Source organism: Cupressus sempervirens, chromosome 5 (genome assembly GCF_028749045.1).
Source record: "Cupressus sempervirens isolate cs-2001-9-10 chromosome 5, ASM2874904v1, whole genome shotgun sequence".
Lineage (NCBI taxonomy): Eukaryota > Viridiplantae > Streptophyta > Pinopsida > Cupressales > Cupressaceae > Cupressus > Cupressus sempervirens.
The window spans coordinates 302,324,962-302,351,918 of NC_143122.1; the positions used below are offsets into that span (position 1 = coordinate 302,324,962).

The 26,957-nt window shown below is 37.0% G+C and overlaps 1 protein-coding gene across 1 annotated transcript in view; it reads right to left on the minus strand.

The window, feature by feature from the left end:
- Window positions 1–26,957, minus strand: part of LOC149555781 (PX domain-containing protein EREL1-like) — a 102,694-nt gene that overhangs the window by 47,542 nt on the left and 28,195 nt on the right. The window contains exons 6-7 of the mRNA XM_089829940.1: window positions 25,758–25,866; window positions 8,223–8,953 (exon numbers count right to left, since the gene is read on the minus strand). Coding sequence (XP_089686066.1) covers window positions 8,223–8,953; window positions 25,758–25,866 — 840 coding nt within the window. The remainder of the gene's footprint in view (window positions 1–8,222; window positions 8,954–25,757; window positions 25,867–26,957) is intronic.

The following is a 26,957-nucleotide window of genomic DNA, read 5'->3' on the forward strand; positions in this document are numbered from 1 at the left end:
CAAAACTCGGGTCAAACCCTTTCTTTCAACAATTTTGAATTCATCTTTTAAGACTCCATCTACGCACAATTTCTCATAGGCTTGCCTTATTTCCATATCTCCTAAGGCTCCTATCTTACAATTGTAGCATCTCCTCACGTCTTGAACCATTACAACTTTTGGGGGTATTTGGGAGAGAGCTCCGGCTGGGTCATTTTTGTATGCAACTTCAAGTATGGGACGAAAATCAGGTTGCTTGACCTCATTGGACACTAACTGAACTTCAAATGACTCTTTGTCCTCGGTTTTCTTGGAACTTGACGCCATTCATGCAAACTAGGGTTTCCTTTTTACGAAATATGAAACTGCGTAGCTCGGCACAAATGAAAAATACCTCAAGATCGATGAAAACACGTTGAGAGATGTTGCAGTCTGCTTGAAATGTTGGAGTCTTTGCTGTGAAGTTGCTCTGCTCTCTTTCTCTTCTTTGCTTCTTGATCGCAATGAGGAAAACTGATTGGAATCGCAATAATATACCCTATTTTCATTGCATTAAATGCTCAACTGCCAACTCGGCTTCTGAAAAATTTTAACCTAACTCAGCATCAGTTATCAACTCAGTCGTTGTTAGGAGCTCGGCATGTGTTGGAGTTTAACTCGGCATCCAAAGATAGCTTGGCAACATCATTTAGATTTTGTCTTGACATCTTGTCTCATGCAGATTTATACTTTGCATTGCTTCTTTGTCTTAGGACTGATGTGTGATATAGCTTTGTATATCAGTCTTGTATACTTCTCATGCTTAGTTTGATGAAGTGTGATCACTTGACCCATTGGGTGAAGTGATCCCTCCACTTGATGTGTTGCATTCATCTTTCTTTTTCCAATTCTTATTCATTTGCCCCCTTATCTTTTCAACATCAATCTTTTCTTTGCCCTTATTTTCTTCAGTCTTGGGTGCCTTTGATCTTGTAGGACAGTTTCTACTAATATGACCAATTTTCAAACAACTGAAAAATGTGGTTTGATTCAATCATCTTTTGTAGTTCCCTTTGAAATGTGTTCTTATGCAGTTCTGTGGTATATGTCCATATTCCTGACAATAATGACAGCTATACCTGGTGTTATAATCCCAATGATAGTGACTTTCATTCCCTTTTGATTTTGCTAGTTGATTTGATGTCCATATAGGCTTTGATTTGCATTCAAATGCTCTATGCCCATACTTCTTGCAATTATGACAGTGTCCATCGAATTTTTGTGTCCTTGTAACTCTGGATCTGCAATCTTGTGTCATATGTCCTTGCATGTTGCACTTGTGATAGTAACTCTTGCTCTTGAGTGTATTTGGTTGATTGAATTTCCTATTCCTGCAAATATTAGCAGTATGCCCCTTCTTATTACAGTAATGACAAGTGGGTTTTGAATTCTTACCTATGTCATCTTTTTGCTCGACACTCTTTGATGATTCTCCAACCTCAGTGCTGTTGTATACTAGTCCTGATGTATCATGGGCAGATTTTGGGGATTTCAGCAACTGTTCAAAATACTTGATGGCTTCACTTGACTTGTTGAGATTCTCAGCTACCTCTTTTTCTCTGTTCAATTCATTCTGTAGTTGTTCATTGTGTATCTTCAAAGTAGAGATCTCAATATCTTTCATATTGAGTTCATGATGAAGGTTCATCATTTGGGCAAGTGTATCCATCTGCATATTTGAGATCCTTGTTAATTCAGTACATTTTTCTTCAAGCCTGTTTACAAGATTTCTTTTGTCATTTTCTATCATGACTCTATCCTCAACTGCTCTTTTCTTTTGTTCAGTGATTTCACATATCATTATGGCCTGTGATTCATGTTCCATCTTGTGAGATCTTATCTCCTCTGTTTGAACTTTGTTTTTCTCCATCAGTTCTGCTATTGTTGCATCAAACTCTTTAGTGTCTCCATTGGCACATAGTTTTGTGGTATCAATCTCCTTATAGTTTATATCATTTTCGGCTATGGCTATATCCTTCCTTCTCTTCAAGGATTTTCTCAATTCTTCCCTTGCTTCCTCTACTCTGTGTAGAGCCAGTTGCACATCAATCACTTGATTTTCAATAATCTTCCCAAGTTTGAAGACTTACATCTTTAGATCTTTTTCTTCAAGTTGTTAAGACTTCTTTTTGTGAGAACCAAAAGCTCTGACACCAATTGTTGGAATATTCAAATAGGAAGAATGCTTCTGAGAGGGGGGGGTGAATCAGAAGTATTGTATTAAAATCTTTTAACTGAAAGTAGATTGCATACATACAAACATATCAAACAATTATGAGAAACACATAAGAATCACCACATAACATTTGAGATTTTGGTAACCTAGAAACCCTCCACGAATAAGAAGGTAAAACTGGGGTGGTGATGATACCCACAAAATTTGTTGTAGCAGTAAGGTTTTAACCACTTCTGATGGTCTGCCCTGTTAAAGGCCTGCCCTATTAAAGGCTTTACACTGTATCAATAGTGACTTGGTTAGAGGATTTACAAACACTTTACATGAAGTGTCACCCTGTCAAAGGATTTAATCACCTATTTAAAGGATCTACGAAATAGCTGTTAAGCTAACCTATCACCATAGGATTTTCATTCTAATACAATTGCTAGAAAGTATTAGGTACAATAAACCTGATAGATTACAATCCTTCGATTGCTGAATACAGGCACTTGATCTGCTTTCTCTGATCTTGATCCTTTGTGATCTGATAGTCCTTACTCTGAAAGTAGTTTTCCTTACACACCCTTGTATATCCACTCATACTCTTTACAATGAAATTTCGTCTTCGTTATAAAGACATTCGAGGATTTAGGATTAGGTATGGATCTACGATCCATATTCAATCTCTATTTCCCGCTCATTGTTTGCACTTCTTCCATTGGTTGCATGCCTTCATCATTTTTCTTATTGGCTGCATGTAGATTGCATAGAAAAAATAAAAGATTCGATCTTATCATTTAATCCTTCAAGATTCGTCACATGTTGGCCATGAAAACGATTTACATATGAATCAATGAAGTTACAAACTCATATGTACATTCTATGTTGCTCGACACTTGTTGATTCCAGATGCTCGGCACTACTAACAAACTGACTTACTCGGCACTTGTTTCATTTCTATATTGCTCAGCATCATCTATGACTCGGCACTTGTATCTGCTCGGCACTTAAAGTCATTCGGCACTTGAACTTCACTCGGCACCTGATCTTCACTCGGCACCTGAAGACTACTCGGCACATGAAGATCACTCGGCACCTGAAGTCTTTCCTAACTCGACTTTTGTTGTGGCTCGGCATACATGGTGTACTCGGTTCCAATATAGAAAGTAGTTAAGTGTATTGGCACTCAAGTGTCAAAAACCATTATGAGGTTAACAGCTACAAAGCAAATTGCTTGGATAGGGCAGCTAAGTGCTTCCGACATTCAACCTTCAAGTGCCCATACTTGTGGCAATAGTTGCATTGAATGTTCTTTATCCTGGAGCCTTCTGAAGCTAGAGCAGAGGACTTCTGCTAAGAAGACTACTAAGAACCAAAACCACCTTATCGTTGTCGCAATATTTGAAGATGGTTAGCATCTGCTGTTTCCATGTGCCATAATGGCGACCATTGAACTTCTGATTTCCATTGAGGAAAATATTAGTCAAAGATGCCATAGCACATTTTTCAGTGAAAAAAGCGTGAAAATCTATGAAGGCACATTCTTCAAGGCAAAAAAAGTGGAAGACCTAGAAAATTTGAAGGATGACTCACAAAAGAGCTCGAAAAACCCATAAAGAATATGTTGTCGATTTTTGGATCCGCTGGCTCAAAAATTGAGGTACAAAAATCAAGGCACCCAGAAAAACATAATGCCACCCAACTGAGATCTCAAAAGACCCACCAAGAATCTGTAAAAATAAATTTGATCCTGTACAAAAAATAAGGGCTTTGAACAAAAACAGCCTTGCTAAAAAAAACCACAAAAAATGGTGGAAATGTGCAATAAAAAGACAGATCTAGACAGAAATGGATTGCAGAACCAAACAAGAAGCAGGCGGATTCAAATTTCTCAGGACGGAAACCCTAGTCGGATTATAGAGAGTTGGAAACAAATATGCAAGTAATTTCGAAAATAAAATGCAAATAATTTCAATCAAGAAATTATATTTATTTTCTAAAAAATTAAGAGTATTGGCTCTGATACCATATTAGAAAGTAATTGGAAAATATTTGCTTATTATTAACAAAGACCGAGAGGTCTATATATACAAAAGAATGGAATGATGTTTCCTTAGGAAACGATCGTAAAGAATAGAGACTTTCTAGTCTAGTTAAGAGAAAACTAATAGTTATCTATAGCTAACTAAAGAGTAGAAACATTCTATTCTAGAAACAGAAAACTAAATATAAAAAACATTCTAATACTTACAGAAGATAACAATAGATAATCATTACATATTAAACAAAGATAATAGAAACTATCTATTATCGTAATACACTAATGTGAATTTTAGTCATCTTTTATGGATTTGTATCTAATTATCATTATTGATTTGTTTTATGAGATTCTTAATGATCTATGAGCTTAGAGTAGGTTATCTCGGTGTATAGATGGGAGTGTCTTGCAATAAGCATTGGGGCCTACAAGTGGTTGCCAAGATCACTTATTGTAGGTAACTTAATAAAGTGGTAACATTATGCATTATGTGAGGGGGTGTCTAAAATGAATTAATAAGATATATTCCCTGCCCATGCCTAAGTACTCAATTGAGGTCTTGACTAGAATGGGAGTGGGAGAAGATCCTTGATTTGAGATTTTTTAAAATTTGTTTTTCCTTAAAAAAAACTAATCTAGGGTTTTAATATTTTTCCCTAGAAAAAATACTAGAGTTTTTTTAGTCTTTTATCCTGGGAAAAAAAATCTAGAGGGATTTTTTATTTTTCCCATTAAAAACTTATCTATTTGTTTTTTAATAACTTTTCCTCAAAAATTATCTGTTGAGTTTTCATAATTTTTTCCTCATGAATATATTGTTTCATATTCTCCAATTTGTGTCTCTAATTCTATGTTTGGTTTTGATCAATTTTTCATCTCAAAAATTGTTTGGATTTGATCAATTTGTTCACCTCAAAAATTGTGTTTGGTTTTGATTGATTTTCTCCTCAAAAATCATTTCTAGTTTCTTAATTCGTAAATTTCAGGTGGGATTTTATGTCAGGTGAACCTTTTTAGGGTTTTTATCGTTTTTTCCGAAAAGATGATGCTTTGTTATCTTCAAATCACGGTATCTTACACTCTATTTTGGTACCTACAATAGTCTGGAGCATAGTTCCGAGAATCACGGCGATTCATGCGATTCGGCAATTCGATTCAAGCCAAACGATTTTTTGTGAATCGGTGAATCAGATCAGCAATAAAGGGTTTATGAAATAAGTTACTAACTAAATTTCAAGGGTTTTTTTAGTTTTCCGATTCGTGGCTGATTTGATTCAAATTCAAAGCCAATTCACAATTCAATTCGGCCTCGTCGATTTTGATCCAACTCCGATTCTCGTTAGGGTTGGATGATTTTTCCTCAAAATCGTGACAATTGTTATAAGTGTGTGTGTGTGTGTGTTTGTGTACAAGCAAGGGTAGCTCTATTATCCAACACCGGGTTGGATGTTTTGTTTTGATTTATGGTCAGAGGTTTTGCAAATTCTCGGAGGTTCATGGCATACTCATCTCAGTGGCAAAGTCAGTAGCAGGCTCTGCTCTATTGTTGCAGACCATTCTGAAGAAAGGAACAACTTTCTTTGTTTATTTCTAAGCTACTCTTGGTTATTGACATTCAGCAAATGTAGGAAGGGTCTCAACAATAGTAGAATGTTCTGAAGAATTTGTGACCACAAGACATATACAGTCTTCTATAGGATAATTGATAGAATGAACATTATGGGTGGCCATTAGAATATTTTTAGTATCCAAGGTTCTTTCTATATTTAGCTCATTATTCTCAAATCTTAGTTAATGGTTATTTGGGTTTTATTATACATCTTTATTTAGACAACTTTGCTTTTTACTCAATGTTTTCTATAGCATCTGTAAACTATATTTAAGAGTGTGTTTTGTTAATACAATTATTCCATTTTTTTTTTAAATAAAAAATCTGTGGTAATTAAAGTAGCATTTTTCAACACTTTCAAAAAAAAAATGCTCATTTTTGTTCATATTCCAGAATACAAAATGTTTAGATTATGTTTACTTTTCTTACAAGTATTGTTAGCATGTTCCACCAGTAGGTTTTGGAATGGAACTGATCACTGATCAGTTATTTGCAATTGAAAAATCTCATATTTCTGGCATTCTAGCTTGAATAGATTCAGCAAAAGAATTGCAGTGGGCTTCTTGTTATTGAGCTCCAATAATCTCTACCATTCTTTTTGGTTCCGCTGAATCGTCGTCAAGGTATCTTGGAAAAATTCTTTCCATACATTACAGGGTGCCAGGACATTAACTCTGGTGACAATGTAGTGTCCTAAAGTAAATACATAGAAATTAATCATACCCTGAAAGCCTCTATCTACAACGATTTTTTTATATTGTTGTCATGAAATGCAGACATGCAAATTGATGGCAGCTCACTGAGAAAACACCCAGCCTACAAAATCGAAACTCTGAGAATCGAAAGCATCCTTAACACTCATGCAATTATGCAACAACTCATCCTGCTGGCCCTTGAGTGCATTTGTAATTCTGAAATATTCTACAAAATGTATTCTCCTCAGGGGTTCAACTCCAAGAGGACCAAGTTTACACCTGAAGAGTTTCGTCCTCAAGTGTCAATCAAGCTGCTGCATCAGCTTAGCTTCCTGTAACTGAAGTGGAGTTTTTTGAGTTTATTATTTCAATTAAGGTTAACTTCTCTTTGCCTTAGGTGTTGTTTCAAAGTTTGGCTTCCAGCGATCCCCAATCATAGGAAATCAGTCCCACAAACAGTGGTACAAACTGATCACAAACTGCTGGCAATTAACTCCCTCGGTTGGAAGAATCAATTGGCTAGAACTTAAGCAACCTCTCTAACTAAAGATACAGTCATTTATCCACTAATAGCTCAACTACATCAACCCAATGAGTGATAAAGAGCTGCAGTCAGCTTATCCTATTATCCACTCTTATGCTTCTGCTGATAGGAGACACTCAGTGCTACAGATCAAAATGGGGGCATTACAGCTATAAGCCATCTCAATCGGATGAAAGATATCCCTTGTCTTAATGCTTACCATTTTAGAATGTCTGTAAATATTCAGCTCCATCATTTTGTTTGATGTTTGAACCTACACCAGTCACGGGCAGAAAACTGCTAACCTACCTTATTAACTTAAAAGGAACTTTACTAACTCAGGCCAATTTGCTCTCCAAGTCAACTTTACAAAATAAGTTCCAAAATCTCATGTGAGAATTTGGTAAAATATCCTCACTATAGAAAGGAATAATAAGACAGCTGTATTCAGTAGCTAGATGTAGAGTAGTTGACAGATGGAATAGTACAAAGGTAGATAGTAATGAGTTAAAAGGTAATAAAACATAAATAGCAATTAATAAAAAGCAGATGGACAGTTGGTCAAGTTGAAAAGAGTACATAGAAATAAATGAAAGTCAGTACATATATAGATTTTTACAATGTACATATTAGTGAGAAGCAAACTTAACAGTATAATCATACCACTGTCTAATCTAATACTGCTACACAATCAGTAATATCACTGGACATCCAAGGTATCCCTTTTATTCCAAAATTATCCTTTCATATGTCACTCCAATTAGTGGTGATCATTCTTCTCAGCCAGACAACACTAATCTTCAGATGCAATGACAAAAAATTCTCAGTGCTATGTTAAACAATAAAGACAAAAGCTTAGTTGACAGATTCGGATCAGGATACAAATCCGGATCCGGGCTTGGATCTGTGAGGATCCGGACAGGATCCTTGATTCTGCCTATGGATTCATCAGGGTCCACAGCCCACAGATCCATATGTATGTATGTGTGTGTGCATGTGTGTGTGTGTGTGTGTGTATATATATATATATATATATATATATACATGAATCATAATTGGGAAAAAAAAAATCCCGAACCCATAGATCCGATTCATGTGCCCGAAACGGATTTTGTTTCACGAATTGGTAACTAATGACAAAAGTGCAACGTTCTGAGAACCAAACAGGTGAAGATACACACCTTAGCAGTGAGAAATTCTTTTGCAGCTATTTCTTGATTCATTCTTGCAATTAGATCTTCCATATCTGTTTTAGCTGTGACCAACCGTCGCTGCAAAACATTAAGCACCCTCTTCATTTTTCCACGTTCATGTGAAGGCAATACTGGCTGCACATTGTTCGGAAAATTCAAATCAATGCTACTTAAGTCATCTGTACCATGTTCCATGCCTCCATGAAATGAGACAAGACCATCGGTAACAGAAGTAAAAGTGCCAACATTTGATATTTCACTTCCTCTAATAGAACTGGCCTCACTACCATTGCTATCAATAGAGACTTTACGCTCATGCCAAGATTGAAATTCTCTCCCTCCATCCACATAAGCAATTTCTTTGTTGTTAAAGAATAGTTTTCTCCCTCTTAAATTCAGAGAGCCCTGATCATCTTCAGAGATCCCATTTTTCATCACCAATTCTCCATTAAATATCATGTCTTTCTCTGTTGTACTATCTTCAATACCAATTTCTGATTCCTGATCTCTGGCTTGTCGTGGAGTTCCTATGTCAGAAGCTTCATAATTAATATCACTTCCATCATCTGCAGTAGCTGGTGATACTCCAGATGTAACCAATGCATGATTGCCAACTAAAGAAACACCGGAGCCAATGTTGAGATCCAATGAAGAACTAAAACTGTTGATGGTAAAATTTGAACTAGAAGACTCTTGAGCTTCATTGATTTCTGTAATGGCTGCAGAAATAAAGCCACAAAACAGTTACATGTCCACAGATTTTTGCAACAAACTAAAATATTCTATAGAAATTCTTGCAAACTCTCAGCGTGATCACTAGGATGAAAAAAATTAATTCAAAAGATTTCCAATTATCTCCCCCTAACTCTGATATGTTCAATAAATTCTCCTCAGGCAACCATAATCTCTTCAGTACTCAGCATAAGTAAAGTTTAAAATCTGTTCTTTCAGCATGCATAAAATGACCATCTTTAGTGAGAAGGTACAAAAATGCTTTAAGAAAGAAAGAAAGCATATTGGCTTGTAGATAAGTAATACAAGCTCAAAGGCAACCATCTGCTTTCTGAAACCAAGACTGGACAGTGCAGCAAGAAACATGATCTTCTGTAAGTTCTACATGAATAAGACGTCAATACATGCTACTCTTCTAGAAATAAGTTACACTAAATAAATAAATGAAAAAAATGTATTGTACCAAGAAGCAATATCCGTATTTAATACTGATGGTAAAATATAACTTTCAACATTTTGCAAATTAATTGAACCAGAAGCTGTACAATGAAATGCAAATTTAAAATAAAAGCTTTCAATCACATAATACAAGGCCAAGTTTTAGGATAGGAAACAGCAAAAGTTGGCAGGGTTTTTAAACAGTAACTATAAGACGACCAAACCTTCTAAAACTAGAGAAAACTAACACAACAAAGTGGACAAGTTACAAAAAGCCATTCCCCCGAGCGCACTAATATAGCCTGCTAGAGAATAATAGTGCAGCAAGAGCAAGTGGAACCAAAAAGAAAATCATATTCTTCTGCAGTGTGTTGCAAAATATGGCCTGTCGGACTACAATAGTAAAGCAAAAGCATGTGTGAGTGACCGAAAAGAATGTCACATTCTACTATAGTGAGTTGTCAACAATATATCCATTCGTAGATTTAAGATACATAGTTTTAAGCTTTTGACAACCAGGCTATAATGAATTTTCAATTTTCTTAATTAAACATAAGAAACTCAATTATGCTTCAACCAATCAAAGCAGATGGTACAAAATATTTTCAGACAAAAGGAGCACTTTTCAGACATAAAAGGGGTCAAACTAGCTAATTAATTGGCATAGGGAAGAAGAGAAATCGTTTTGGCACAAGAAACTGCAGCCCTACTCAAAAGATTCTTGAAATTATGTTAGAGAGAAAGTGCATAAAGGGAACAAAATAAGCAATTGGAGAAAATGCTTACTGCTTAGTATTAAGCTAATGTAGCTTCGAGATAGATCTCCTACTCAAATTGATGTTCTCTATATCCTTCCAGTATGTTCCTCTTGTTGCTGTTATGAGATTTTTTCTCTCGCTGTAGCTCCTGTGATGCTTGCATGTTGTTCTCATGAAAGAGTTTCATCATACTCCGTTTATCAGCTCTCGTGCAGTTTAGTTTTCTTCATGTGTCTTAAGGTTTCCTGTCTTGATTTGCCACTATTCAACTTTCTATGTTCGTGTATCTGCCAAAAGATAAGTCGGATGGATGCAGACTTTGGCATCAGTTTCTTATGGCGACTCATCTTCACTGTCTGACTTTATGATTTCTCCATTGTGCTGTTTCGGTTCATCGCAGCATGCCTTTATTGTGCTACATCTCAGCATATTTATCTGGCTTGTTGTATTCTCCTCACTCATGAAATGACTTCTTTATGATATCCTTCTTCAATTCATGCGCCATGACAAAGAGAATATAAAATGACACTTTTTTTATCTATCATTTTATGCCTTCACAAGTCTTACCTTTGGCATGGCATTTTGGAATTGAAGTGTCTCATATGTTGTAATGGCTTTTCATTGAAGAGACATGTTCATGTGGTTGAGTCAGTCGAGTGGATGATGAGTCATCACTATGCAAGATATGACTTGCAGAAGCGTCATTTGGCATATACTGCAATGTGAATTCTGTGATTCATATAGGCAGTGGCTGGTGATCAGGAATGTAGAGTATGCTTACAGGACTTGACACTCAAGACCTCAGTGCATCTGATTTCTTCTCGTTCTGATGGCAAGAGAGGTTTCCCGTTGGCATTCTAGTTAGTCGCATGGGCCATTATCCAGACATCACAATTATTCATTTTCAAGCCTCAGATATTTGGATTATTATCTGTGGGGTATTATTATTGTAGTAATTTTCTTATGAACATTATTGAGTGTGCAGTTTGAACAACCATTGTTTTCTGTAGATGACTATTGATACTGCATATAGTGTTCTTCATGTCTGTTGATTCTTCGAGTAGCATATGAATTATTATTGTAAAGAGAGTTTAGTGTATGTTGCCCCACTTTTGTTTTCTAGTCTATTGGCAAAAGTGAGTTCTGTGTTTTTAGATGAGGTCAGTCTCTTTCCCGAAATGTTTGAGTCTAGGTCTAAATTCTTAAAGGCTAGGCAATCTCTATCATATTTTCCCAATGTGTCTTCTCTTTCTCAATAGCCGGGCGGGTGGTTGTTTTTATCTTGTATTTTGTTAAGTTAGGATCCAATTCGATAGAGATTAAATTTCACTCATTACAGGTGAAGCATGTTCTCTATTCGTTCACGGCATATTAATGGTTGAAAAAATAAGCATCGGCGGAAAATCTCATCACGCCTTCTCAGCAGGTTTCCAACCCATGAAGGCAAGTTTCCGCGAAGGCTCACTTGGAGGCGTGTTTTGCTTAAAAAGATTTAAATAATGTACATTTTTAAAGTAAATTGATGTTTGAGTTTAAGGTGAGACTCGTAAACACGATTTGGATTCGTTATCGCTCAAATACTAAGCCTTGACGGAAAACCTGAAACTGTCTTCTCCCTAGCGGGTTTCAATCCCATGAAGACGATTTTTTGCAGAAGAGATAAAAGTGAAAAACAAGAAGTTAAGTGACACCCAAGAGGATCCGTACACCTTAACTAAACATCCTTAACAGCCAAAAATGTAGTTGTCAAAGATTCAACCAAAAAAGGAGCATTGGCGAAAACAGAAATTGCCTTCTCCTCGATGGCTTTCCAACCCATGTAGGCAATTTTCCAATTATACAAGAAAAATCAAGTCAGCAAGTAGATTTGGCCCCCGTACTGGATCTAGTGCATGTCCGAATGATTTTAGATTGAACTGGGCCATTGCAAGAGGAAGATATGGTCAGGATCTCACTCAGTGGACTTTCATCAATGGAGTACCCCAATGGCAACTTTCCGACACTTAAAGGAAAATGGAAAAGTAAATAATGAATTTACAGAAAGTTACCATTATGCCCAACGGAAGAGTGAAAAGACTTTTAAATATTCATTGTGTATTTGCATTTACTCTCTATCGAGTATTTCCTTAAATTTCACTCATGTGGCGCAAATTCTTAAGTATAACAAATGAATCGAAATCCTTATATAAAAATACACAGGCAATTAAAGGAGTTACCTTGTTTCTTTGATTTTTCATTCTATCAATACGCATAACTGTTTGAAAGCTAGTGATTGTTGTATTTGTTGTCTTATTCAGTCTTTCGATTCAAAATCTCATTCATACATTATGGCAACCAAGTTTGCGGGTTTTGATGGTTTGACTGGAATCAAGTCTCAATTGCAGAATTTCATAGACACATCCCTTTGTTTCTATGATATGGCGGATTTCCAAAGGAAGGTGAAATCTAAACAAATTCATCCTATCACTGAGAAACTTCAAGGATGTGGTTTAGTCGAAGCCATTGGCTTTCCGTTACAATCCAAGCCCTGGAACTCATTTACGAATGTATTCATCATTACAATCTGGAAACCAAGCAAATAGTTCTGCCGGATGACATTGTGTTGATTTCAATTGACAGGCAAAAGCTGGTAAATTGTCTCCGTGTGCCAGAGAGAGAGGAGTTCTCTAACTTGACTATTGGTGGGGTCATCTCAGAATTCTCAACAAAGATGATGATTTGGAGGAAGGAGATCATGTGAACATGGTTCCAAACACCACAAACTGACAAGAGCAAAGTTCCCAACACTTTGTTCTGGACCAATCTCAAACCAAAGATAATTGATATTCTGGTTCTTCTGCACAAATTGAGAGGTGAAGTAAAAGCCCTAAATTTCATTGAGTAATATTTCTTTTTGGTTCAAGTTATATGCTCGAAGACACAGTTTATTGATTGGGCGCAAGAGGTAAGTGAGATTCTTTCCAATGCATTCCAGGCAGCCAAGTTTTACAATTCATTCTACATGTCTTCATTCTTAATTTACATGGTGGCTTCTTTGTAGTTATGGCCCAACCTTCCAAGATTAGAAAATTTTCCTGATGATGTTAAGACCTATGAGTTCTACCCATGTCTCCAGTTGCAAAATAGTTATGCAAATTATGTAAAGGTGAATGACGTGTTTACCATGAGAATTTGCAAGGCACTACAAGGATGCCCAGAAAGGAGATTCTCTCCCAAACCCATGGTTGTCATCAGCCAATTCGACTGCTATTTCTTGGAATATTCAAATGGGAAGAATGCTTCTAAGAGGGGGGGGTGAATTAGAAGTATTACACTTCATCTTCTCAAACTTTTAACTAAAAGTATATTACATGCATGTAAATATATGAAATAAACATGAAGTAAACACATGCATCAACAACACATAACACTAGATTTTGGTAACCCAGAAACCCTCCAAGAATAAGAAGGTAAAATTGGGGTGGGGATGATACCCACAAAATCACTACAGGAATAATTGTTTTGACCACTTCTGATGGTCTGCCCTGTGAAAGACCTGCCCTATTAAAGGCTTTACACTGTATCAATAGTGACCTAGTTAAAGGATTTACAAACACTTTTCATTAAGTGTCACCCTGTTAAAGGATTTAATCACCTCTTCAAAGGATCTACAACCTAGCTGTTAAGCTAACCTATCAATATAGGATTTCCTTCCTAATACAATTGCTAGAGAATATTAGGTATAATAAACCTGATAGCTTACAATCCTTGATTGCTGAATTCAGGCACTTGATCTGCTTTCTCTGATCTTGATTCTCTGAAATCTAATATCTGTTCGTATTCCTTGCTTTGTTCTGATCAACTGAATATCTAATTGCTGCTCTTTTCCTCTAAGTCTTTTCACTCTTCGCTCTGAATTTCACTATATCTTTCCATATGTTTCTTTTTTCATTTCTTACAATGAGATTTTGTCTTCCTTATAAAGACTTTCGAAGACTTAGGGTTAGGTATGGATCTACAATCCATATTGAATCTTTATTTCCAGCTCATTCCTTGCACTTTTATTATTGGTTGCATGCCTTCTCCATTTTTCTTATTGGCTGCATGTAGATTGCATAGGAAATACAAAAGATTCGATCTTATCACTTAGATCCTTCGTGATTCATCATATGTCGGCCATAAAAATGATTTACATTTGAGTTTGTGCTTTTTCAAACTCATATACACATTCTGTGTTACTCGGCACTTACTAATTCCTGATGCTCGGCACATATAAGAAACTAGCTCACTTGACTGCTGTAGTGATTCTATCCTGCTCGGCATCATCTATGACTTGGCACCTAAATATTACTCAGCACTTGTATCATGCTCGGCACTTGTAGTCACTCGGCACTTAAAGATTGCTCGGCACCTGAAGATCATTCGGCACCTGTTGGAATTCTGACTCGGCATACATAGTGTACTCGGCTTCAATGTAGAAAGTGGTTAAGTGTGTTGGCACTCAAATGTCAAAACCATTCTGAGACTAACAATCTCCCCCTTTGACATGAGTGTCAAAAACACTTAACTAAACATTATTTGTCTGACCTTATAGGTACATAATTCATTCTGTTCAGCGTATGCATAAAATCTCAAAAAAACTTGTTCAAAAGTTTTGCAAGGAACAGTATACCTTAAAATTCTTATAACTCCTCCTGAGCTGATTGTGCCAAAATTCCTATAACCAAAATTCTGATAAATCTAATACTCTTTAGTTGTTTCTGTACTCTGTACCTTTGTTATACAGTATATCTCACCCTTTGTTATATCTCCCTCTTTTTGTTTATCTCCCCCTTTTTTGACACAAATGTCAAAGGGTACTAAGGGTCAAGCCCATATTTTGCCAAAAATGCACTATTTACCTCCATAATCATCTTGAGAGCTGCATCCCAATTATGCAAAGCAATTTCCAATGACTTGTGCTGGATGGCAATCTCTGCAACAAGGTGAACAAATCCATCTAGAGTAGAAAGATTAGGATTTTTCTTGAGAACAATTTCAGCATAGGCCTATTCTTTATGGAGTACTTCCAAATGTTGGGTAATGGAGGATTGAAGCTGTATCAGTTTGGCCTTGATGGTGGCCTCTTCTGCTGTCAACACAGCTACTTCTCTCTGGGTGTGAAGCGTTTGATTAAAGTGCTTCTCACTTTGAGCTGGATCTTTGGTAGTTGCATGCTTAAAATCTTCAGATTCCTCTCCAGGCTCATTTTTCTTTGGCTTGTCTCCTGTGTGAAGTATGAAAAGTCACATAGCTTTTTGTACATGAGAATATATTCTCAAGTACCTTTTTCACTTTGTCAAGCATCTTTGCTAATTCAACCTGGGAAAGTGCAATTTCACTAGATATTTTCTCATTCACTTTCCCTTGGAATTTCCTTTCCGACCATTCCATAAGTTTTACATTAGTTTCTTGGTCTTCATTTGTCACCTGGTCAACAATATCTGATAATTGTTCCATTATATGCTTTGTCTCATTTGGTGACTGCAAACTGAAGGCATCCATAAAGATGTCCTTAATCTCATGTAATGTTTGCTTTTGTTTATACTCCTTCCTAAGTATCTCCTGCCTCTTTCTTCTATTCAATGCTTCCTGCACCTCAGTGATTTGATCAATGCTTATTGTTTTTGAGTCATAACTAGGTATGACTATCTCCTTATCTAATTCAGGGTCTCCATAGTGAAGCACCCTTGCAACTTTTGTAGTACTTGATCCTGGTGCTGACATTTGCAATGGCATTGCATCATTGCTTGGTTGTTTTGAAGGAGTTCCCGAGGTAGGCAAATTTATCAATGTTTGTATTGCCTCCTGCTCTTTAGGGGTTTTCTCTGCTTCCTTCTCCTTCTGTCTACTACCTTGATCAATTATAGAAATGTGAGGAAGTGCACCTTGTGTTTGTGCTGTAGGATCAGATGTAATAGTCTGTCCTATTTGTTCTATTTCTTTGTCTCCTGCTGCACTCAGCTTCTGTACTATGGTGTCAACTATTCCTGATGAAACAACTATTTGTATTTGAAGTTGACCACTAGTAGCTGTAGAGATGATGGAAGGTGGTTCTTGTGGATTCACCTTATCTCTAACTGTATCTTCTACTAACTTTTGTAATTCATCCACACTGACCAATACTGGATCTGTACATAATTTTGCTTCTTGTGTGGATTGGTCAAGGATTCTTTTGAGATCCTCTGCAGTTAAAGGATTGATGTTCTGAGCAAAATTGTCAGGAATGTCCTTTATAGTTATAGTGTCTGTAAGTGTGATGGGTACATGAGGAGGGCTAGAAGGTGGCAATTGTGTGTCTTGCACACTCTAGTCTTGTTGCTGCTCCTGCTCAGCTATTGTCTTTTCATCTTGTTCGTGTGTCTCCTCCTCCTCACCTTTTTCTTTCTCCTCTCCATCTTTCTTTTCTTCTTCCTTCTTCTCTTCTTCTCCTTTTTTTGTATTCTTTACTTCTTCCTCCTCTTTCTCACTAGGCTCTTCATGTTTTGTGTTTTGTCCCTCAAGGGGATCTTCTTCTCCATCCTTGACAATAGTCAAACCATTTATCAACTTCCATATTTTTTGTTGACTTACTGACAACATCTTCAATATTGTTTTAAAAGATATCAAAGGCTCTATACTTTGGTGTGAAATTGCCACTATATTTCTTATTAGCCTTTGTCATTTGACCTCTTGTTAGGTCAGGCATCACCTAAGCTAAGGTAGATTCTCTTATCTCCTTTTCAATTTTCAGACAATAATGCCATTTGTTTTCAATTATCTCATATAATTCTCTAGGCATGGTATTGTCTAGCTCTAGAGGTGTATACTTGAATTCAGCCATCATGGCATATACTGATTCTTCTATTTTGTTTTGCTCTTCTTTATTGAGCTTGTTGAAATCAATGCTTTTCAAATCAGTAAAATCTACATTCTTAATATTTTCACAAATTTTATCTATGGCTGATTTGGCTGATATCTTCTGACTTTGTTCTCTCCTCCTCATCAAAATCTGGTTGTGCTACATATTTTCTTCTTTATTTCGGCACTTCACCAATCTGTTCAATAGCCTTCTTCTTCTCTTTGATTTGTTCCTTGGCCTTTTGTGAAGATGCCCTTGTGGCAGCCCTTGTGACTGGTATCTGTAGCCTGGCTTGAGTTGGCTTGGCACCCTTCTTTGTTTTGGGCTGGGCTGGAGGCTATACTATTGCCTTCTTTTCTTTGGCTCGGCTTGGGTTGGTGCTTCCTCGGCTTCTTCTTCCTCACCACCTTCCTCCTTATCTTCACCTAGGCCTTGAGTCAATTCCATTTGGCCTTGCCCTTGTTCATCCTCATCATCATCATCGTCATCATCATCTTCTTCTTCTGCTTCAGCCTCAATTCCTTCACCAAATTTCTTCTTTATTTTCTTCACCAATTTATCTTTCTTCTTCATCATGGATGCAGTCTTTAACTCTGTTACAACTTTGGATTTAACAACATCATATGTGCCAAAAGGCTTGGCAAACTTGTCTATTTCTTCTGCAAGCAATGCAGTGATTGTTGCTGATGCTTCATCCACATCTAGTTCATAAACAAATGGCCTTAGCCATCTCACCCTTGGAACTGCTGCTTGGATATAGGTGAAATCAATATCAACTAAGAAGCATATATCATTAATATGTCTTTCCACTAAGGAAACTGGTATTCTTACCCTTTGCTTCATGGATTTCTTGAAATCCTCAAAATAGCTTGTCATATGTGCTTCAAAGTTGTCACCCATCTGATCAATAAACTCATTAATTTGTGTAATTATAGTTTTGTTAGGATTCCAATTTACCTTTCCTATAAAAGGAAACTCTTCCATTATATAGAAGAATATACACATAAGAACTAAACCGAATTTGCATTGAGCACCTTTTGTTCTCCTTATTGCTCCTAGGTTTTCATTTATCTGCTGTAGCAAAAGTTCTGATAGATTATGTGTGATCTCTCTTTACCAGTTTGTAGGCCACATCAACAGCTATGCATGGCACGCTGTTCAATCTACTGGATTGATAGAATTTGTGGGATATTATTCTCACAGCAAAATCTAGAAGAGGGTCATTGATAGTATCAATAGTCATACCCCTCTTATTCCATTTTGCTCCTGTATTCTTTTCAATGATTTCTTTGGAATCACTGCGCAGGTTCTTAGTCCGATCTAGGGTTGGAAAACCCGTAACCCTATATACTATCCTTTTTGTAATCTTTACTAGACCTTTTTCCAGCCAAAAGCATCCATCATGAATTCTTCTTAAAACAATTCGTATCCATTCAATTTTGAATCCTATAGGGTAAACTAGGGCATTGGTCAAACCCTTTCTCTCGACTATCTAGAATTCATCCTTCACAATCTTGTTCTCGCATAGTCTGTCATAGGCTTGGAATATTTCAAGATCACCTATGGCGCCAATTTTGCATTTATAACACTTTCGTACATCCTGCACCATGACTACTTTGGATGGAACAATGGATAATGCACCAGCAGGGTCGTTTATGTAGGCGACTTCTGGAATTGGCCTAAATTCGAGTTGTTTAACCTCATTACTGACCAGCTAAACCTCATGACCTTCTTTTCCCTTGGGGTTCTTAAAACTAGAAGCCATTATTCTGATCTAGGGTTTTAAAGATTAAAAAACTTTTTAACACTGCGTAGCTCGGCACTCGATAAATACCTTTGATCGACGAATTTTATGCTGAATTGCTATTGAAATCCGTGCAAATGGCTTCGATGCAGTTCTTTGATCTCTCCTGCACTCTTCTCGTCTTTTCTCTGCATTTGAATGGCAAGAAATGATCAAAAATCAACCTTATACCCTTCAAAACATAGCATTAAATGCTTAGTGCTTGTACAATTGTAAACTCGGCACTTGAAGGTTCCAACATGACTCGGCATCAATTGACATTTCTCAAATCAGCATCAACCATCAACTCAGTCGCTATTAGCAACTCAGCATGCATTGGGGTTTTACTCGGCATCTGAGGACGACTTAACAGTATTTGCAAGAACTTCAAATTTTGACTTGGCATCTTTGTTTATGCTGATTTCTTCTTTGCAATACTTTTTTGTCTTGGGACTGATGTATGATATAACTTTGTATATCAGTCCCATACACCTTTCTCATGCTTAGTTTGATGAAGTGTGATCAATTGACCCATTGGGTGAAGTGATCCCTTCACTTGATGTGCTGCACTCATTTTTCTTCTTCCATGTCTTATTCATCTATTCTCTTATGTGTTCAACGCCTACCTTTGCCTTCCCTTTGTTGAACTCAAAACTTGGTGCCTTGGACTTTGTTGGGCAATTCCTAATAATATGACCAGTCTTCAAGCAACTGAAACATGTGGTTTGACTCAACCATCTACTATAGTTTCCTCTGAAATGTGTCCTTATGCAATTTTCAGGAATATGTCCATCTTCCTGACAGTAATGACAGCTATACCTGGTGTTGTAATCCCAACAGTAGTGATTTCCATTGCCTTTTGTATTTTCTGGCTGATTTAATGTCCACATGGGCTTTGATCTGCATTCAAAGGCTCTATGTCCATACTTCTTGCAATTGTAGCAGTGACCTTCAAATCTTGATGTCTTGATAATCCTAATTCTGCATTTATGTGCTTGATGTCCTTGCTTCTTGCACTTATGACAATAGCTTGCACTCTTAGGGTTATCAAGCTGATGGGCATTATTGCTCCTACACACATTAGAAGTGTGTCCTTTCTTACCACAGAAATGACAGGTAGGTTTGGTGTTCTTACCTTTGTTGTTCCTTTCTTCTACAGTCTTGGATGACTCTCCTTCTTCAGTGCTAGTTTATCCTAATCCTTGAGTGTCACTGCTGGACCTTGGGGATTTTAGTAACTGCTCAAAGTACTTGATGACTTCATTAGGTTTGTTGAAGCTCTCTGAAATTTCCTTTTCTTTTCTCACATTATTCTGCAATTGTTCATTTTGCATCTTCAGTGTAGAGATCTCAATGTCCTTCACATTCAGCTCATGATGTGCATTCATCATCTGGCCTAAAGTTTCTAGCTGCATGTTTGAGATTCTTTCAAACTCAACTTTCTTCTCCTCCAATCTATTTGTAAGATTTCTCTTGTCATCTTCTATCATGGCTTTTTGTTCAATAGCCCTTTTCTTTTGTTCAGTCACTTCACAAAGCATTACGGCTTATGATTCTTGTTCAATCTTCAAGATTCTGATTTCTTCTACTTGAGATTTATTCATTTCCATCAGTTCTACTATTGCCGCATCGAACTCTTTAGTATCACCATTGGCAAATACTTTTGTGGTATCAATCTCCTTGTAGTTTATATCATTTTCAGCTATGGCTATATCCTTCCTTCTTTTCAAAGATTTTTGTAATTCTTTTGGCTTCCTCCAATTTGTGTAGAGTGAATTGAAGATCAATCACTTGATTTTCTATTATCTTCCCAAGTTTGAAGACCTCCATCTTCTGACCTTTTTCTCCAAGCTGTTAGGCTTTTCCTTGTGAGAACGTTAGCTCCGATACCAATTGTTGGAATATTCAAATGGGAAGAATGCTTCTGAGAGGGGGGGGGTTGAATCAGAAGTATTACACTTCATCTTCTCCAACTTTTAACTGAAAGTATATTACATGCATGTAAATATATGAAATAAACATGAAGTAAACACATGCATCAACAACACATAACACTAGATTTTGGTAACCCAGAAACCCTCCAGGAATAAGAAGGTAAAACTGGGGTGGGGATAGTACCCACAAAATCACTGCAGCAATAATTGTTTTGACCACTTCTGATGGTCTGCCCTGTGAAAAACCTGCCCTATTAAAGGCTTTACACTGTATCAATAGTGACCTGGTTAAAGGATTTACAAACACTTTTCATTAAGTGTCACCCTGTTAAAGGATTTAATCACCTCTTCAAAGGATCTACAACCTAGCTGTTAAGCTAACCTATCAATATAGGATTTCCTTCCTAATACAATTACTAGAGAATATTAGGTATAATAAACCTGATAGCTTACAATCCTTGATTGTTGAATTCAGGCACTTGATCTGCTTTCTCTGATCTTGATTCTCTGAAATCTGATATCTGTTCGTATTCCTTGCTTTGTTCTGATCAACTGAATATCTAATTGCTGCTCTTTTCCTCTAAGTCTTTTCACTCTTCGCTCTGAATTTCACTATATCTTTCCATATGTTTCTTTTTTCATTTCTTACAATGAGATTTTGTCTTCCTTATAAAGACTTTTGAAGACTTAGGGTTAGGTATGGATCTACGATCCATATTGAATCTTTATTTCCCGCTCATTCCTTGCACTTTTATTATTGGTTGCATGCCCTCTCCATTTTTCTTATTGCCTGCATGTAGATTGCATAGGAAATACAAAAGATTCAATCTTATCACATAGATCCTTCGAGATTCATCATATGTCGGCCATAAAAATGGTTTACATTTGAATTTGTGCTTTTCCAAACTCATATACACATTCTGTGTTACTCGGCACTTACTAATTCCTGATGCTCGGCACATATAAGAAACTAGCTCACTCGGCTGCTATAGTGATTCTATCCTGCTTGACATCATCTATGACTCGGCACCCAAATATTACTCGGCACTTGTATCATGCTCGACACTTGTAGTCACTCGGCACTTAAAGATTGCTCGGCACCTGAAGATCATTCAGCACTTGTTGGAATTCTGACTCGACATACATAGTGTACTCGACTTCAATGTAGAAAGTGGTTAAGTGTGTTGGCACTCAAATGTCAAAACCATTCTGAGACTAACACTATTTTATTCAATTATCATCCTTTCATTGTCTGCGTCTTGCAGCTTTTGATGGTTTTCCCCTGAAGCTGCCAAGGTATCCAAGTGATATTATAGTGTTAATCGAGATTATTGAACAAGCTTTGGAGGTGAACGTCCTAAGCGGAAGCTTGAAGAAGGGATATGAATTCCCTATGAGGGTTGGAGCTTTCAGTTGTGACACCCATTCAAATGCCAAGAACATGATGAAGGTCTTTGAAAAGAAGTACAAGCTAAATATGTATGAAGTCTCGAGGCCTATGTTCGACCCCAAAGGGTATGCTAGAGATGTCCTATAAATTGTGGGTGTGATAAAGCATATCACCACAATTGAAGATTATTGGGCTGATTGCAAAGATGAATTCGAGAGCCGTGACCAAGCCTTCACAAGATTGACAGTTGATCAAGTGAAGATGTATAAGGTAAACATAGATGTTGATGGAATTGTGGATGATAGTCAAAATATATATAGCAATACTTATTTGCCAAGTTGAGGAATACTCCCATGAGCTCTAAACTTTTCAAAGATGCTATAGAAGATCTAGACATAATTATGGCTAGAATCTACAAGAGGACCGAAAAGTGGGTCGAGTGGACGACCGCAAAACAAAGCAAGAGCAAAGGTGTGCCCACCCAGTCCGCCCAGTCCTCCCCAAATGTAGTAGCACCTTCATCTTCTCAAAGTGGTGCTTTAGGTACAATCCTACCTCTTGACTCAAGGACCCGCTCAACCAGCTGGAGGAGGTGATCAACCTCCTGACAAGAACATTCCACTTGACAAGACTTGTCAGGATGGTTCGGTGCCAGTGATCGGAACAGAGATAGAGCTTGAGAAAAAGAAGGCAAAAGAATTAAAGGACAGTACAGTCACGTTAGCTCTCTCACCCCACAGCTATCCAATCCCATCTATAAGTGCCACATTACTCTTACCAAGTAGTCCCCAAATACACGTGGTTGATCTTGGAGATGGTGGGAGTAGTGACAGTGAATCTACAGAGTCAAATGAAGCAGCAAAGAAAACATCTAAAGTGGAGAAAACATCTGAAGCGAAGAAAGTATCTGAAGCTCCAAAGCTCATTTCCCTAGCTCCAAAGAATCCTTTCTCTTCAGCTTCAAAGGCATTGACTCCTGTTAAGAGGAAGATGTTTAATGTAGATACACTAAGGACTACATCTAACATAATCAGCACTGAGTCATGGCTTGAGAACACCTTAGACAGAAAGAGGAAAAGGAAAGAAGAGGGAGCTCCAAACAAAGAGACTGTCTCTAGCCATTTGATCTAGATCGGCATTGAGCAAAGTGAAAAAGCAAGAGACTTTATCCATCCTCGGTCAGGACCCAGATATCGGGCACCTAACTATGGAGATAGCCAAGCCTAACAAAGAAGGTAGAATTGAAGACCTAACCACAGATGACTTTACTTACAGTCTCCAGATCTTGGAGAAGGTAGGCACGACACCAAGGTGGGTTTATGGAAATCAACAAATGAAGTGATAAAAGGACAGCTTGAAGGTCTCAAGCTTGCCAAGGTTAGAATGAAGGCGGAGATCTATGAACTTAAGTGCTTCATCAGACAACTAATTGGCCCACTAGCAAGTATTTCGGGACTACCGCCTACCAGCAACCCTACAGCCACAGACATTTAGGCTATCATCTCTCAGCTGCAAGAAGACAAGTACTTTGGGCAAATTGGTAGGGACTGGAGTGAAAAACTCAAGTCTGAAGGTCCAGTACTCATAGAGCAACTCGGTAATGCAGTGTTGAGGTTTGGAACAGAAAAGGATAACATCTTGGCCAACCGGGCTACTCTGTCAACAGAGAAGGCAAAAGTAAGGATTGCATCTCCCTCTTGAAAATGGTCATCCAAATGAAGACTAAATAAGCAGTGGAAGTAAAGATTCTACTCGAAGGAGATGAGCCCTTATTTGAATGACAACAGAGCCTACAATTCAAAGCTGAAATGATTTCGGTGGGAGAGCAAGAAACAAAGAGCAAAGTTAAAGAGGAACAGGACAAGAACTATGAGTTGCTAAAAGGCCTACACACTGACTTCCAAACTAGTGGACAAGGGAAAGGAGTAGTAGGAGTTGTTGTCATGCAAAAGAATTTCTCTAGTTATTTGGATAATCTAACAAAGAAATCTACTAATCATCAGAACAGAGTGTCGGATCTCCAACGGCTTAGCGGATGTATACACGTGGCGATGGAGGAAACACAAGAACACTTGAATGCAATTAAAGATCTGGCCAGAGAACACTCCAGGTGGCTCTTGAGATACACCAATGTTCATGTTCACAGACATGAAGAGCTTATTCCGATTATTGTCGCTGCCAAGGCCTATAAGGCAAAGTCAGAAAAGGGAAAGAAAGCGAAGTGACCTTTTTCCCGCCCTTTTGTCTTTTGATGTGAAATTGTAACTGATATTGCCTCCTTGCCATTTGTCATTTTTGAGGAGATGAACCGGCTTAGTTCCTTTTTGTAACAGTCATCTCAAGATCCTATATGTACCCAATTGAAAGATTAATGAAAGTTCGGCTAGTTTTTGGGGTGAAATACTTCAGGTTGCAGAGACAAGTTGAATCTGTTGTGTGTCAATTATTTACTGTTCCATTGCATGTTTAGTTTAAACACCTCTTGAATTTGAATTAAACTGGTGAACGAACAGAGCTCTGTTCCCCTATTTTAATGCAATAAGCTTAAGCTAATCATAGTATTGTCCGAAGTAAAAAGAGGCTCTTTCAGTCTTTTCTTAAATTAGCTTTTTTCCATTTACAAGTTAAAAGTCTTTGACAAGTATCTTATCTTTCCAATTTGATTCATTTCTGCATCATCAAATTCTGAGTGTTCATAGGATGTATGAGTTCACAAATTTGATTAGTATAAAGACCCAAATTCTGGCCTAAGTTAGTTCCTGTCTAGGCCTAACTTGGTTTTTCTCTCCTATTCTCTTATCAAGAACAAACGCCATTTAAGAATTAGGAATAAACAAATTCATCGCAAATCATAAATTCAAGGGAGCTGTACCTTCAAATTCAGAGGGAAATCAGTTGCTTAGTGCGGTTTCCCAACTGTTGTAATCAGTTATTGTTCACAAGTTTTGGGCATTTAAGAGTTAGATTGAAAATAACAATCTCTAGTGTGAAAATTCAAAATTTGTGTGCTCTGTACCAAGACTCTGATTATTTTTCAATACAGGAGTCATTTTTGGTGTGGTTGGGTTTTTCCTTCAAGTAGGAGGGTTTTCCTAAGGTACGTCTGATGTTATGATGTTTTATATTTATCTGTTATCTGTTAATGTTATTCTGGTTCGAAAATTCAACACTTAGTATACCAATTACTAAGAAACTGTACATAGAACATTGTAGAAGGAGGTCCATAAAGAATGAGATCAAACACTTCCAAAAGATTCCTTCTAGCTAAATATCTTTTTTAATCCTACATAATAGAAACAATATTTAAAATGGATTTTGAGATCCCCAAAAAAGTTTGAGATGAGTTCTCCCAAAGTTTGCCAATTTCCACAACCATTTTATTATTATATACATCAAGCAGTTCATTCTAATCATCTAGAGAAAACATAAAGGGGTTGAGTTGATGACTTCTTAAAATATAATTCCCAACATCATGCACTTTTAGCTACTATGATTCAGTTCAGAATCAAAAGTCAAGTTGGAGTTAAGAATTTCTTTTGACAAACAATATTATTGAAAGGCACCCTCATACCAAAGGCTAAATCCCTGATTAAGTTGGATAATAAGTTCAGAAGACAAAAAACACATACCTGACCTTGCAGCAGCCTCAAGCTCAATGAAGGATGCAACTGCAACACTTCGTGATATGTCAATATCAGAAAGTAGTCTCTCCATCCATTCTTCTAATGCACGTCGCCTCTGCAATCATTTCAAGCTAGTGAAATAAGCCCTCACTGACTGTGTATGCAGTTGTAAGTATTATTACATGCACACAATCTTACATTAAAGTTGGGTTGATAAATTCCATACAAAATACTATCAAGTGTAGTAGTAATCATGAGTTAACTTTGAAAAGATGTAGCATAGATTGTTTCTTTAGAGGATCATCTTTCTGTTTTTCAATATGGTAGGCAAGTTATCAAAAGAATCCAACTTGATTAACTAATCAAAATGGACAAGATATCAAAATCTCACACCATGTTGTACTTAAAGTTCTCATAATCCACCTAACTTAATATAAAATAAATGCCCTTCCATCTAATAGTTATAAAAAAAGTTGAAACCAATCATCTCCTATCAACATATTCAATATGGTAAAAAGAAATGCACCAACATATGAGAGGTGTCTACATGTGCCACAACGAAAGGAAGAATGAGTGATGCTGTTGGACTAGTAGCTCATCCACCATTGTCAACCTAACAGCTCAGCTCCCAACAAATTTATAGAAGAACTTACATAGAATGGCGATTGAGCTCGAGTTTAAAAAATACAAGATGTATGATATTTTGTATTAGTTCCAAAGAACCGATGTGTATTTTTTTTAAATAGTTAATATATTGTATAAATTTGTTATTCATATAAAGGTGATAAATCAATAGCAATCCAAAATCAATGAATTATATTAAGAACAAATGTGTTTTGGAAAAAACAAAACTCATTTGGAGATTCATATGAAGGTTTAAAGCAGGAGCATCTAGGGTGTAAGAGCAATCTTGCATCACCCAAAAACATTTTCCTTCCCATTTGTTAGCTTGTTTAGAGCTTTACAATTATGATCACTAATGACTACAACTAATGGTTCCTAATACAGACGTATTAAAGTTTCTGACTTAGTCACAAGCATCAAAGATCACTATCTTAGGCATTTAGCCACTTTACAAGCTTTGCAAAGACACCTAGGTACTCTCTAAGCTCAATGGTCCCAAGAAAGTTTGTGGTATGAACTGCATCACTATCTATTACATATTTTTTACCACTTCCATACTTGAAGGTTCCAAGCTACACAATA